General features: G+C 48.8%; 2 protein-coding genes across 6 annotated transcripts; one reads left to right on the top strand and one right to left on the bottom strand.

Annotated features, from left to right (window-relative positions):
• Positions 1–669: 669 nt before the first annotated feature.
• TRIM45 (tripartite motif containing 45) lies at positions 670–10,011 on the bottom strand. 5 transcript variants are annotated; one of them, XM_032486952.1, is made up of 7 exons: positions 9,698–10,011; positions 8,799–8,846; positions 6,303–7,036; positions 4,989–5,118; positions 4,162–4,276; positions 2,354–2,480; positions 670–1,402 (listed from the first exon to the last, which is right to left on the bottom strand). In XM_032486952.1, exons 1-7 carry the CDS (start codon positions 9,889–9,891, stop codon positions 1,254–1,256), a joined length of 1,497 nt encoding a protein of 498 aa, XP_032342843.1. In that variant the 5' UTR covers positions 9,892–10,011; the 3' UTR covers positions 670–1,253. The 5 variants fall into 5 exon arrangements, with proteins under 5 accessions (XP_032342843.1, XP_032342841.1, XP_032342842.1 ...); XM_032486950.1 differs by having other exon boundaries at positions 671–1,402; positions 8,596–8,846; positions 9,698–9,949; XM_032486951.1 differs by lacking the exon at positions 9,698–10,011 and adding an exon at positions 9,011–9,452 and having other exon boundaries at positions 671–1,402.
• LOC106729103 lies at positions 9,966–12,244 on the top strand. The gene is made up of 3 exons (XM_032488196.1): positions 9,966–10,435; positions 10,620–10,736; positions 12,163–12,244. Exons 1-3 carry the CDS (start codon positions 9,966–9,968, stop codon positions 12,191–12,193), a joined length of 618 nt encoding a protein of 205 aa, XP_032344087.1. The 3' UTR covers positions 12,194–12,244.
• The last annotated feature ends 1,284 nt before the right edge of the window (positions 12,245–13,528 follow it).

Raw genomic sequence — 13,528 nt, 5'->3', positions numbered from 1 at the left:
GTTGAGAACCACTGATCGTAAAGCAGCAGTGATTAGCTGAAGGACACCCACCCGACCTCAGGGCCCCGTGGTTATAAGGAGTGAGGAAGAGCAAATCGCTAATAATTTGAGAGGGTTTCGGGGCCATCAGTGTCTTCCGGGAAGATCAGATTTTGGTCAGAGGGAGGGCTGGAGGGACTCTTTCCAGAAAAGGTGAGACTGCAGTGACTATATTAGTATTTACAGCTCTGATGTATCTCACAGCTGTCAGACTTAAGGAGGAAATGTACTCCACGTTGACCTGACAATGTGTTTCATCTAATTATTTCACTTCCTTTGCCTGAGCCAGCTCACCACTCAACTGAATCACTTCTTAATGGATCTTACAATGCAGAGTCCAAGAATTTTATTTAATACATGCTGCGTTTTTGCTATATAAAAGTCAAGAGGCCCAGAAGAACACACAAACTACATGCAGTGACGACCTTGGCAGGGCTGGGGCATCAGGGCTGTGTACTTCCTCTCCCAAGAATTCTCATCAGCTAAGCAGGCACATCACAGGAGTCAAAGCTCCTAGTTAATTTCCTAGGTCTACAGACAAAAGTGAAGGCGATTCTCTAAAGGGCAGAGCGTTGAGAGACTGAGGAAGACCATGGTATCTGGATCACTTGGCATGAGTACCATCTGCAAGAAATGTATCAGGTTCTGTGTCGACAGCATTCCCCTTTACTTAACTGACTGTGTGTGTGCCCTTGACCACAGAGTAAATCTTCTAGGCTCTGGGAGTAGGTGATGAACGTGGCGCAGGGGGGACGTGGAGGACCTCCACCCTAACAGCAATATCACATTACAATCCATTTAAAGTGTGCTAGCAAAAAGTGGATACGCTCAAAGGAGGTTTTTACTCTCTGAGGGAAATAAATACCATGCAGCTCAGGGAGAAATTAAAGAGTTATATATTAAAAAGTAAGGAACTAAATGACCCCCATGATCAACGGCACAGGAACCGCCATGCCTGTTCAAAGCCAAGGGAGTCTCCCTGGTAGAGAAAGGACCCTGCCAACCCGTTGGGAAGAGGAACGTAGTGCGTTCTCTGGTGCTCAACCATCTGCACATATGATCCGTGAGTAACTCACAAAAAAGTACTTGAATTCGAGGGTATAACATAAGGCCCTTTAATTTAATTCTATAGGTTTCTGCGGAATTAAGGTCGGGGTCCTCTGATGATCTGAAGTCACGCTGGCGGCAGCTGTGACCATGTACCCAGGAAGCCGTCAGAGCGCCACCGTCCTCAGTAGACTCCTCGGTGCGCTCTGCCCGCCTGCCCATGTGCATTCAGACTTCTCCGTAAACTTCCCACAGCAAGACCAGTGGGGACGACCCGGATGGCCTTTGTGTCCGTGGCCACAGCCTAGGTACCCACCTGCGTGGTACAAAGAGAAAACCACCATTAGAGGGAAGTCCAGCAGTTCCCATGGAAATTAAACTCATGGCAACATTCAGATTCAGGGGACGTGAAAACATCTAAATGGAAACCTGGCGAGAGGAAAGAGATTTCAGATGCCTCTGTAGTCAGGAGGATTCTCAAAACTGATGACAGCAAATCAAGTGAGGTTAGCTCAGTTCTAAGAACAGTGTTATTTTAACAGTCTGCTAACTCAAGGAGACCGACTGGTTTGGATTTTAACTATAACAATTAAGCAAAAGGGAAGGGCAGAGTGGTGGAAATAAAGAAAGTAGATCCTGAAGTGTTTATATGAAAGTTTGCAAAAGCCTATCTTAAGGCCCACCATTAGAGTAAGGACACTACAGAATACTCAAATAAAAAATAGATTTCTTGCTTGAGCTGACCCTCCTGCTCACCCTCCTTCCCTGCCATCCCCCCCCCCCCAAAACCAGACCTGATTTAGTTGGTTTATTCACCCTGCTTCATTTGGAATTTCTCTAAGGTTTTATTTTATTTTATCATTTTTTTCACAATAAAGCTCCTGTTTATTACTTATAGTATTATCATCATCATCATTTTTATAATAGCATGTCTAAGGTTTTAAAAGGAACAGGATGGGTTGACGTCTTCCCCACCACTCTGGCTGCTGGAAAGGGTACAGATTGAAATCTAGTGTCCCAAGGAGGAGCACAGGGCTCCTAGGTTTGGTTAACTGTATCAAAACTAAAAGAACTCAGACTTTTTAAGTTTGCTACTTCAATTTTCAGAACAAAGATGCTTGATACGTTTATATGCACAGACCACATTCCTAAAGGGAAAGCCTGAGTCGACATCCTGGACCTGGTGGCGGTGTGGTGGCTGATTCCCACTGCTGGGAGACACGCAGAGGGTGAGGGAGGACTTTCAAGAGCGACTGGTTCTCCTCACCTGGCATGGTGCCTCCGCACGCGCAGCGAGCAGTCTTCTGGCCTCCGCTGGAGCAGAACGTGCAGCAGTGAAACACGCCTGGGTGTGAGCGGTGCCTTTTCCTCACGGTCACGGTGAATGGCGAGCCCTTCAGTGTTCAGACCAAGAGCAAAGAATGGCATCTTATGAGTCGACAGGGATGTGCTGAGCATCACGTGTACTAAACGGAGTGTAAGTCACCGCGTCTGCCTTTGGAGGGGCAAGGACAGTAGGAGGGAAGCAGTGACCATGGGACACCGAGTAGCTGGGTGCTCAGCTGGATGGAGCCAGATACAAATGCAGTGAGAGGGGGCATCGAGGAACCCATGCTGCCCTCCTAGCACGCAGACCACCTGACACACTAGTAAACCCAACTGTGTTTTCATGTCATCGACTTCGGTCTCTGTCTTCTCCGCTCCTGAGCAATCTCGCTAATTGAGGAGCACGTGACCACAAGGCTAGGATATCAGTGGTCCTTTCTCCAGTTGCTCAGCCACACACTTCCCCACCCGCCCTCAATGACTGAGCCAGCTCCTCTCCATTCTGGAGTAACTATTTACCCATCCACTCATTCCGGGGCAGTGAAGCCAGATAGGGCGGGGAAGGTTAAGAGTGTGTGTTACTAATTCTTACATTAGAAACTCCCCTACTTGCCTCCTTTCCTTCAAGGACAACTTCTACTCTCCAGTTTCCACCTATGCTAAACAGCAGACATTTAATAAGCATTGCTGTGTGCCTATTGCTATGTGAGAACCACACAGTCTACAAAAGGAGAGAGGCTGGCACCTTAGAAGCGTTCCAGATGTTAAATCTCTCTTCTTTAAAGAGTTTACAAGTCTGTTTTAAAAACAAGTTGAAGTTCAAAGAAATGGGTTCCAATTCTGATTTTGCTGCCGAGGTTCTGTGTATTGTGCAAGTTTGCCTTCTTAGTCTAACTGGACGATGACCTTTATACGTGAGTGGCTGGGAAGAAACGTGAAATAGTGTTTGCAAAAACACCTAACCCACGCCAGTACCCCGTAATTAGGCAAGCAGTAAGTGGCTACTGAATAGGAATCTTCCTAGTGCCCAGACCACAAGCTTAACACACCACGACGCCCTACGGTGTCTTGTTGCCCTTGTCAGTGCTGATCTCCGACTGGGGGAAACCACTGACAGCTCGAGTGTCAACAGAGATTCTGTTGGACATGCTCAGTATTACCCAATTAAAAAAAATGCATAATCTCTAAGCTAGAAAATATTACACTTGTCTGTGGAGGTGGTGTAGTAACCATGGTAACAGATAAGCACATATATGTAAACAGAGTAGAGAATTACATGGGCATGTGGTTAGGCAGAGAGAGGACTGGTCAGTTGAGAGGAGAGGGCATAACTCTCCCAGTTGTGTTCCAGTAAGTCTGTATCTGGTCATAGTCTGAACAACACTGGGAAATCCTGGATTATACTTCTTGAGTATATATGCTTGTCTGCTGGTAGTTTGCCCCTGTGACCAAGGCATCTTTCCCAAATTAGGAATTCCAACAAACCAACTGGGAAAATGATAAAATACAAGCCAAGCATAACTGCCAGGAGGCGAAATAGGTCTAGAGAGTTCACCAACATCTTCTAGTGAGAATAAGAGTTGCCACATCTGGGCCTTTCTAAAGTGAAGAGAAGCAAGGAAGGAGAGAACCCTGTTCAGTCCCTCTATACAGCTGGTCCAGTGAGGAATGTCTCCACACCCTAAGATGACAGAAGCCGGCGGGCTAGGGTGAAGGAGGTCAGGGAAGCATAGGCCGAGTTGCCCTCACCTGCACGTGCCGCTCCTTGACACACACCCACACAGTGTAGACACCAGGGTCCTTGGGGGTGTAGGACACACAGTATGTCCCGTCCTTGTTATCGTGGACCATCGTCTTGACTGGACTGAATAGAGGGGAGAGTTCAAACGCCACTCATTCACAAGCCTGCTTCAGCTGCCCGCTATCTTAAGATGTACACAATACCATAAATTCAGTATTAATTTAATTTAATTAATTTATTTTTAATGAAGGTACTAGGGGTTGAACCCAGGACCTCATGCATGCTAAGCATGCGCTCTACCACTGCTCTACCACTCTTCCCCCTCAGTATTAATTTTAAACGTCCCCCGAGCAGGATGCTGCTTCCACTTGTCTCTGAGATTGATTTTACAACAGAAGGTAAGCGACATACATAATGATTGAATCTGATGTTCAGATGAATTTCTTGAAAATGTTATGTTCTCTCCAACCGACTTCCTACTCTTTGGCCTCTCTCCTCCCTCCTCTAATTCCAGAGACATAACTTTGCTCCCAGCACAATTTAGTAGCAAAGTGGGACCATTCAGTCCAACACAGAGTTTGTTTCAGTCTATTCAAAGCTTGGGATGAAGACAGTCTGAAGGGCAGATCAGACCTCTGGAACAGAACTAACTCCAGACATAAGACCCATACAGGAAAACTCATCTGGTCCAACTGGTCCTTTTGCCTTTTTAGCAGCATCATGGGGGTGGGGTGGGCTGTAACTACTGCAGTTAGAGCTTCACCACTACAGAGGACCTCAAGTTTCCAGTTCCATCACCGCTCATTACCCACGTGCCTGACTGTATAATACAAACCTGTCTTTCTTATCCTTAGGGACTACTGCGACTTGGATGTTGTCTCCTCCCTTGCCCATGTTCTCTCCTGCTGCATCCTTACAAAGCAGGGTGAAAAAGGCGGTCTGTTTCTCGCGGGCTCTGTAGAGATCTGCAGAAGATAAGCACTCAGAACCCACCTCAAAGGCCAACTGCAGTGACTACATCCCCGGATCAGACACCACCCTGTGTTTTCTCTTTAGAACAAAAGGTTGTGCTTCCTGTTTCCTCCTCCTTTTCTCTCCCCATCTGTCTCCCAGCGCATACTTTTGGGAGTCCATCCTGGTAAGCCTGGTTCTCTCTCAGCCAGCATCTCCTCTTGGAGCACATAAGGATCCTGGACTTTAATTTCAGCCTTAAGGAAGCGTTGAAAACACTCAGGCTTGATGTATGTATTCAGAGAAAAAAAAACCTCTAGAAAAAAACCGTGAGAGGCTGGTAAGCCCATAACTGCCCTCTCTGAGCTGCCAATAGCGCTGGAAAAGGTGGGGGAACAGCTGACCAGCTTGGATTCTTCGTGCTGTGAGGTTCTCCACAACCTGGTCACTGTGTCAAGGTGCTGGGGGAATATTCAGTAGCTACAGCTTCTGGTCCAGAAGTCAGATGAAACAGGCTTCTTAACCTGGGGTTGGGGAACTACTGTGAGGTCTTATGAAGGCTCTAAGAATCTCCTGACATAGTATGCCCAAATTCGTGGGTATTTCTCAGGGAGAGATCATTCTCAGCGGGGGACCTGTGACCTCTAAACAGTTAAGAATTCCTGAGCCAGCGTCAGGATGACCCTAGGATACAATCGTCCTGTCAGGACTGATCTGTGACATACATGTAGGAATAACATGCTTCCTTTAGGAAGAGGTGATCAAAAGAAATTGTCTTTTCCCCCTACTGAGTGAAATGCCTGCCATATTTTTTAAAATGCCCATATGTGGCTCACATGAACCCGGAAGGGCACAGAAGAAAGTAAACCATCATCTTGTCTTCCTCACCTCTCTGAAACTCTCTTCAGAACTTGGCCCCAGCCACCCTCTCTGAACAGGCAGGACCGCGCCCTGCCGCCAGCCTGTGCCGTTACCTCCCACGGGCACTGCCTCTGTTCTGTCATTGGAGAGAAAGCACGGTCCCGGAGCTCCTTGGTTGTTGCTACTTTTCTCAACGGGAAAAAGGTCAAGCATCGCCCGTGAGTGGGATCTTACCTGGATCCCGACCAGACCAGAACAAATCAGAAAAAGCCACCCGTCTTTAACACCATGTCCCTGTCCACTGCCCTCTTGATGCCAATGGGAAATGCCTCCCTACCTTCTCCTTGAAGAACACACTTGGCTGGATCAACCTCTTTGGTACTGATGGCCCCATAGACTTCATAGCCCCGGCACAGTCCTGCTTTCTCTTTAGGGGAGAAGGCGATCTTCTCGGTCACCCCGGGATGGGCACTATATTCCACTTTGTTCAGCTTTGTGAGCCGTTCCACGACCACCCCCTTGGTGATGAGGATCTCCAAGTCCGAGCCACTGGTCAGCAAGTGCTCGGTGAACTCCACTCCAGTCCGCATGTCTTCCAGCAGCTGCTCCAGCTGTGCCTTCTGCAGCTGCAGGGAGTTTTCCTTCTGGACCCGTATGTCTTCCAGCTGCTGCAGCAGCTTGTCCCGATGCTCCTCAATGGCCTTGATGTAACCCTCAGAGAAGCTTCGGACGTCGTTGGCCACAGCCTCCACCCGCGCCTGCAGGGCACTGTTTGTCCCCTTGATCTGGGCCAGGGCCTCCTCCAGGGCCTGCACGTGGGGCTGGGTGCCTTTGAGGAGCTCACGTACGGAGTCCCCGTGCTTGTGGATGACATTGCTGGTGAAGTCGCACGGGTGCTCCCGGTGCTCCCCGACCACGCAGTCCCGGCACACCGGCCGGTCGCAGAGCTCACAGAACAGCCTCAGCTCCTCCGCAGGGTGAGCAGGACACAGGATGGGTTTCCCAATCCGGCTGCAGCCTTTCAAGTCCTTGAGGTCCACCATGGTGTGGTAAGTTGTTTTCTTCTGCCGCCTAGGGGCCAACAGAGCCAGGAACGGGAAATTAGGGGACAACTCTAGTTGGGAAACAGTTGGGCACTTTTGAAAGCCTGGGCTCTGAAGTCAGACAAATCTGACTTCATATCCTTGCTCGAACCTCCTACAAACCACATGACCATCTCTGAGTCCAGCTCCTCCTCTAAACAGTGGGGGTAACACCTACCCGGAAGGGCTGTTGTATAGCATTGAATGACAGTAGGCTAGGGCTCCCTGGCTTGGCTTATGACTTTGCAAGAGGTTGCAATGCTAAGGCTACATCCTGGAACTTGCCCTGAAGAGTTAATTTGTCAAGAGCCATAGCCTACTCCCACAGCCAGCCAGAGGGGAGAGCACTGGTGGAGACCCCCGCAGCAAGAGGCAAAAACTGTGCCAGAGGGCGCAGCAGTCAACCTCAGACAACTAAAAAGCAGCTGGCTGGCCCCAACAGAAAGTGTCCCTCATCTTCCCACATCACCCAACCCAGCAAGCTAAGGATTTTTGAGTCAGCATTATTAGAAAGAGTAAAATCAGTGGACAATAGAAATCAAAGCTCTTTTAATTTTCTGTAGCCCTCTAGCGATCCAGGGAAATCCCGAGGAACCCACAGTGACTGTTCAGTTTCCCTGTTAGCATCATATCGACGTGAGGGTGACATGCCTATTTTGACTCCAGAAGGGTGGCTGTAGATAAAACAGGGTCAGCTGTTTAGCAGAAAGCAAGGTAGTCATCATTACAAGTTAAAAATAGACTGAAGGCTGCTAACTTGTCCCGTTGGTGAGGCCAGAGAACACATGGAAAGCAGGACTTTAAAACTATTTTAGGCTAATCCTAAAACCTTGGCCATTTTACACTGGGATGTCCTGGAGTAGGGGAAGGGGGCGAAAAGGGACAAAGTGATTCATGTGACAAACTGTTCACCAAACACCATAAAAGACTTTATCTGTATCCCAATGAGCACCCACCAGCCCACCTCCCCAAGTTCCAGAGTAACTCCAGGGTACCTGGCAAAGGCTGAGGTGGGGCCCCACCAATCAGCACCTTATACTGATAAGGGAAGGCAGCATAGATTAGTAGAAAGAGCACAGAAAGCAGTTAGAAGATCTGGATTTCTAATTCAGTTCTGTTATACACTACTTACCACCTATGGGACCCTTGGCAAGTCATATTGCTGAGCTTCAGATAATAAATAGGAGTGAAAATGGTGCCTGCCTTTCTATGAGTTACAAGGATCAAATGATATCAAGGGCAGGGGCTATGCTATTATATTCATTCTCTTTCTGTAGCACCTAGTACAATTATTCACTATACAAATGACTGATGAACCAAGGTAGCTGAACGTGAATTGTAAACTGAAAAGGACTCTGCAAACCCTGGATGTTACTGTTACCACGGGTATTATATAAAGGCTGCGGGAGTTAACTACTGTTCTGGAGGATGTGTTGTCACATCGTATATTGCCCTCTGACCTCCCAAGGCATTTGAGCTTTCCTTTCCATCGGACACCTCTTTGTACTCCGCTCTTAAGCCACACCAGGTGGGGTAACCCATCTTTACCTATGAGCCTGGCAGCAGAAGTGGCAGAGATTGGCTTTGCAGGTCTGACACCTCTTCTCCACTTCCCTGTCGCTGCACAGGTCACACACCAGGCCCTGGCCTTCCCCACGCAGACTCTCCAGCATCACATCATTCATGGCCAGGTGGTCTATGGTTAAAGCCTTCACTCCACCCATGGGCAGGTCCACTTGAGCATCACATACCGGACAGAGAATGCCGATCTGCGGCTGCAGAGTGCGCGGCTTGAGTTCCTGGAATAGTGACCCTTCAGAGCTTGTGTCAGACTCTCCCCCTCGGATGTCCACTACTGAGAAGGGTTCCAGCTGCTCCAGACAGGTGGTGCAAACTGTGTGCAAACAAGGCAGGAGCCTGGGGGCTTTGAAAAGCCCCATGCACAAAGGACAGTGAGTCTTGCCTGAGTTCCCAAGTGTGGTCCCACTGGGGAGTTTGCCCACGAAGCCCAGCAGCGGTTTCCTGTTTTCTGCCATATTCCCCACGTTTGTGCTCAATATCAGAAAAGGCCCTGGGCAGTTCTATAAAGAAGTAGTAGGTGATTAGGCCCACCCAAAGAGGTTTCCGAAACTTGAACAGAGACCATGGGGACTCTCTCTTAGGCAAATCAAAGGGAAAAAAGGAAGAGGATTCCTCAAAGTATCCACCCACAGATCTGTTCAGCAGGGCCCCCTCCTTCGCCTGGCATCCCATACCAGACACGCCCACGCCCTCCTCTGCCCCCTACGTCCTCCTCCCCAGAAGCGCTTCCAGGTCTAGGTCTCCAGCTAGTCCTGCTGCCGACTCTTGGATCTCTGCACCTCTAACGCCCTCCGCTACCACCCCCCTCCCGCCGCCCACCCCACTGGTCCCGCGCCCGACACGCGACAAGTGCCACCCTCGCCCCCCGCGTGATGCGGTAGGGAGGCCGCTCGCTCCTTCCCTCCACCGGGCCCTCCGCGGAAGGCACGCGGCGGGCGAGGGAGCTGCGAGCCCCCACCGGCTTCTCGGCTGCCACCGCCTCCCCACGCTCCGGTCCAAGGTGCCTCGAAGGCTCTGGCCCTTCCTCGCACCAATCCCAGCCCGGGTCTACTCAGGCGAGCCCAATCACCGTCCGAGAGGGGCGGTGCTCGCCGCTGCGGGCCCGGCGGCCCCCCAGAGCGACACCACCGGCGTCCAATAAGCTTTGGAAATTCCACATCTTCTCCTGTCCTCTCCAGGGAGGGGCGGCCTGAGGGCTTGGGCCTCGGAAGAGGAAAAGAGTAAGACCGGGAGTGAGCGGCATAGTGTAGCCAGCGTCACCATTTTACGGCGACTAGCCCTCTCTTTATAGCTGTGGCGACCAGACAGGCCAGAGGACCACTTAAGAAGCCGCCCTGATGTGGCAGGGGCACGCCTCCCTTGCGCCCTCTGATTGGTCCCATGAACCCAGCCTAGGCCCTCTCATTGGTGAGTGGCGCTGTCAGTTAGCCCCGAGCACCGCCCAGGGCTTGCTGGGAGTTGAAAGGGGAGGCGCTTTGGTTGTTCCCCCGGAGCGGGACGCGGTGTCGGCGTTTCTCCGCGCTGCTGAGAGCCTGCAAGTTCCCCTCTGGGCCTCCCAGCTTATTTTAGTTCAGGAGCCCCTGAGGCCTAGCGTGCCGGTTACAAGAGCTCCTAGGAGCGGCTCGCCGGCTCCTGGCCTTTTCCGGGGCGAAGGGCCCCTCAGGGAGACCGTTGGACCGAGGTCTAGCGCTGCGTGCGCTCTGCGAGCGCCCGGGAGCGCGACTCCTCGTTCCCTGGGGCTGGAGAAGCCGATGTTTCACCCGTCCAGACTAAGGGGTTGTTTGTCATCCAGAATTCTACAGTTTGTGTAAGAGAAACGGGGCAAGCTTGTCCCGCTGTTTTTAATCAATCAAGGAGGGCCTGTGACTGGTCACAATGGGTTAGTGGAGGCTGTCAAAGAGGGATAAGTCCTTTGTGGGCTCACAAACTAATGGCAGGATGAACGATACATCAGGCACCCTTTACTTCACAATTTCTTTGTCTCCTTTAAGTGTCCCTAGGAGGAGTCTCCTGATTTGGCCGCACGAGGGCGCTACTACACCTGAGGTCTCCTCTGTTGCCTACACCTGGGATCTCCTCTATTGGCTACACCTGCATCTCCAGAAATGGTAACACTCTGGTGCCTTACTCTCCACTTGTTCTCGTATCTCCAGCCGCTTAAGCGCGTCTAGCCTGTCTGAGTACCTCACTGGTTGCTTTGTTCTTTACCTCCACTACTTGATTTGACCCAACGGCCACTGTCTCATTGATGTCCTCAATATCCATTACATGCTATAGGCACAGTGCCTAGAACCTAAGCTTTAAAAAATATGGAATCTGAAACAAAAGCTTGTCGACTCCAAACTATGAAAAGAAAACTATAAAATAAGAAATTGAAATGGTTGGCCATTTCTAAAATATAACATGTGAGTGAGTCAAATGCCACTTTTGTGTGTAAATTACAGGTAATTTCCCAAAGTAAGCATGCCTACTGAGGTCTTAAAATAGTCCTTACCTAGTTTTCTTCAGCTTTTTGTCCTTCTGCGTGCCTGCTGACTCAGAATCTGCTCTCTCCACTCCAGGATGCTGGAGTATGTCACAAAAACTGCAGACTTGGGTTTGCTATATATTCTTGCTCTGAACTCTACCTCAGCCCTCCCTGTTGCCTGGTGATGCTTCACTTCATCTCTTATTCATGCTCTATCATATTTCCCATAGCAGATGTTCCAAGCTTCTCTTGTTTAAGAAGTGTTGTATAATTTACATGCGCATTATCTCATTTAATCTTTTAACAACTCTATGAGGAAAGTCTCAAGGTTGGTGGCCAGTCCAAGGTAACACATCAAGATTTGAACTCTGTCTTATGATACCATTAAGATTCTACCCCAACTACCTCTACCCTTCCCTTTCCCAGCTTCTTATTGAATCCCTTATATATTCAGCAGCTAACTGCCTCTAATTGAGTGAGAAAAGCAACTCCCCCGACTTTTTACTTAAAAACAAATCTGTGATTCATCACACCTCCTCATCCCTCTCCTGACTGCTTTTCTTCTATTCCAAGGTGACCCCACATGACCTTTGCATTTTATTCCAACTTTTCCTTTCTTCTCAAAACCTGGCTGTTTTTTCAGTCAGTCCCTGACTAGCATGTTCTACCAAATCCTCCCTTGACTAGGCTGCCTTTTAGCTTACCTTTGTGGCTCTCACCACTACATTTCTCAAGAGTGGTCTCACTTTCTGCTTTCATCACCGTCTCCCAGTATCACCATCACCACCCATTTTTTTTTTCCTCCCCTAAATAAACTAACTCCTCTTTCCTATTGAAACTTTTCTCTTGTAGATCATGAATGACCATGTCACTGGCCTTTTTTCACTGCAGTCTCTTTAGTATTTACCATTGTCATGTACTTTCTTGTCCTTAACACCTGTCTCCCCCTTGCCTTCTGAAATACTCTGCTCTCCTGGCCTTTTGATTCCTTGGACTGCTTCTCACATTCTCCTTCCTCACTGGTTCCCCTTTCTCCACTTTATTCCCTACATTTTCTTCTTATGCAGGTGGTTCTCAGGTTCACACTTTCAGTACTGACGTCTCTCCTGAGCTTTGATCACAACCATCTGTTATAAACCTGCGCCCAGGTATGGCCCCATCACCTAAAGTCCCACGTGTCTTAAACTTCATTGAACGTCTTTGTTCATTAAACTGTGCTCTGAATTTTCCTATTTTATTGTCTCAAAGATGTCATCATTCTCTCTTCCCTCCAGCTTGAAACCCTATAGTGCTCCTGGCCTCCTTTCTCTTTTTCCATATCCAGGTGGTGGTACCAATTTCTTTCCATCTCCACTGCCAACACCTTACTGTGTAGAATTTTAGGACGATAAAGACTTTATCACCTTTACCTCAAGTATTAGAAAAGTCTCAATGATTCCTACCCTCCATTTTTTTCTCAATTGATTCTATGCAGTCTTTTCAAATTAATTGTACAAATATCATACAAACCAGTCTTTCATTCTGAAAGCTTCAGTAGTTCCCAATCTCCAGAGAATAAAATCTGGATTCCTTAATAGATCCATAAGATGGGCCTTTTAGTTGTACCTAAACATTGCCAAGCACACTTCTTGGCCTTTTCCAATTTTGCCTTCAGAATTCTTCCACCTTTATTATTCCAGACCTGCCCGCCCTTCTCTGCTAAGCTGCCCCACACCAACTCCTTGAATTTCCCTGTCACTTCAGAGCTCCACATTTGAGCTCCAGAAACACTTTTGCCTGTACTTTCACTTTTCAGTTTGTGCTACATTCTGGTATTGGGTGTTTTTTGTTTATTATGTATGTATATGTTTATATATGTGTGTATATATATGTGTGTATGTATATATAGATATACACATACACACACACAAACGCACATGTATTCTTTGTCTGTTACGATGAAAAACCCTTGGCAGCCAGCCCCATGCCTACACAGTAGACATCTCAAAGACTTGTTACTGGTGAGGCAAATCAGTGACCTCAAAGTGGAACAAACAGGACTACATGCAACCAAGAGTTTTGTGGGTCGTGCAGACTGTAAGCAACATGGGGTGAAATTATGGGAGAGGATTGTGTAAGGATTCTCCTTCCCCAGAATTAGTTGGTGTTTTGTTCTGTGCTCACATACGGCTTCATCTTTCTGGGGACCCCAGGCAGCAGAACAGTTACAGGAAGTACGGAAGTGATGGGATCAGAGGAACAGGATGGATGAAAGCGATGAGGTCCAGCAAGGTGTCTGAAGGGTTTCAGCTCACTCCTGTGGCCTCAGACAGGGGAAGTACCAGAGACAAGAAGGCCAGGAAGGGAGGAGGATGCATCGGGAAATCAGGCAGGCCTGGATCGGACAATTGGCCTGATCAGCACTACCAGACACTGAGTAAGGGTTTAGAACGT

Source organism: Camelus ferus, chromosome 9 (genome assembly GCF_009834535.1).
Source record: "Camelus ferus isolate YT-003-E chromosome 9, BCGSAC_Cfer_1.0, whole genome shotgun sequence".
Taxonomy (NCBI): Eukaryota; Metazoa; Chordata; class Mammalia; order Artiodactyla; family Camelidae; genus Camelus; species Camelus ferus.
The sequence above is the reverse complement of the archived record's forward strand: the minus strand, read 5'-3'. Positions and strand labels throughout refer to the sequence as shown.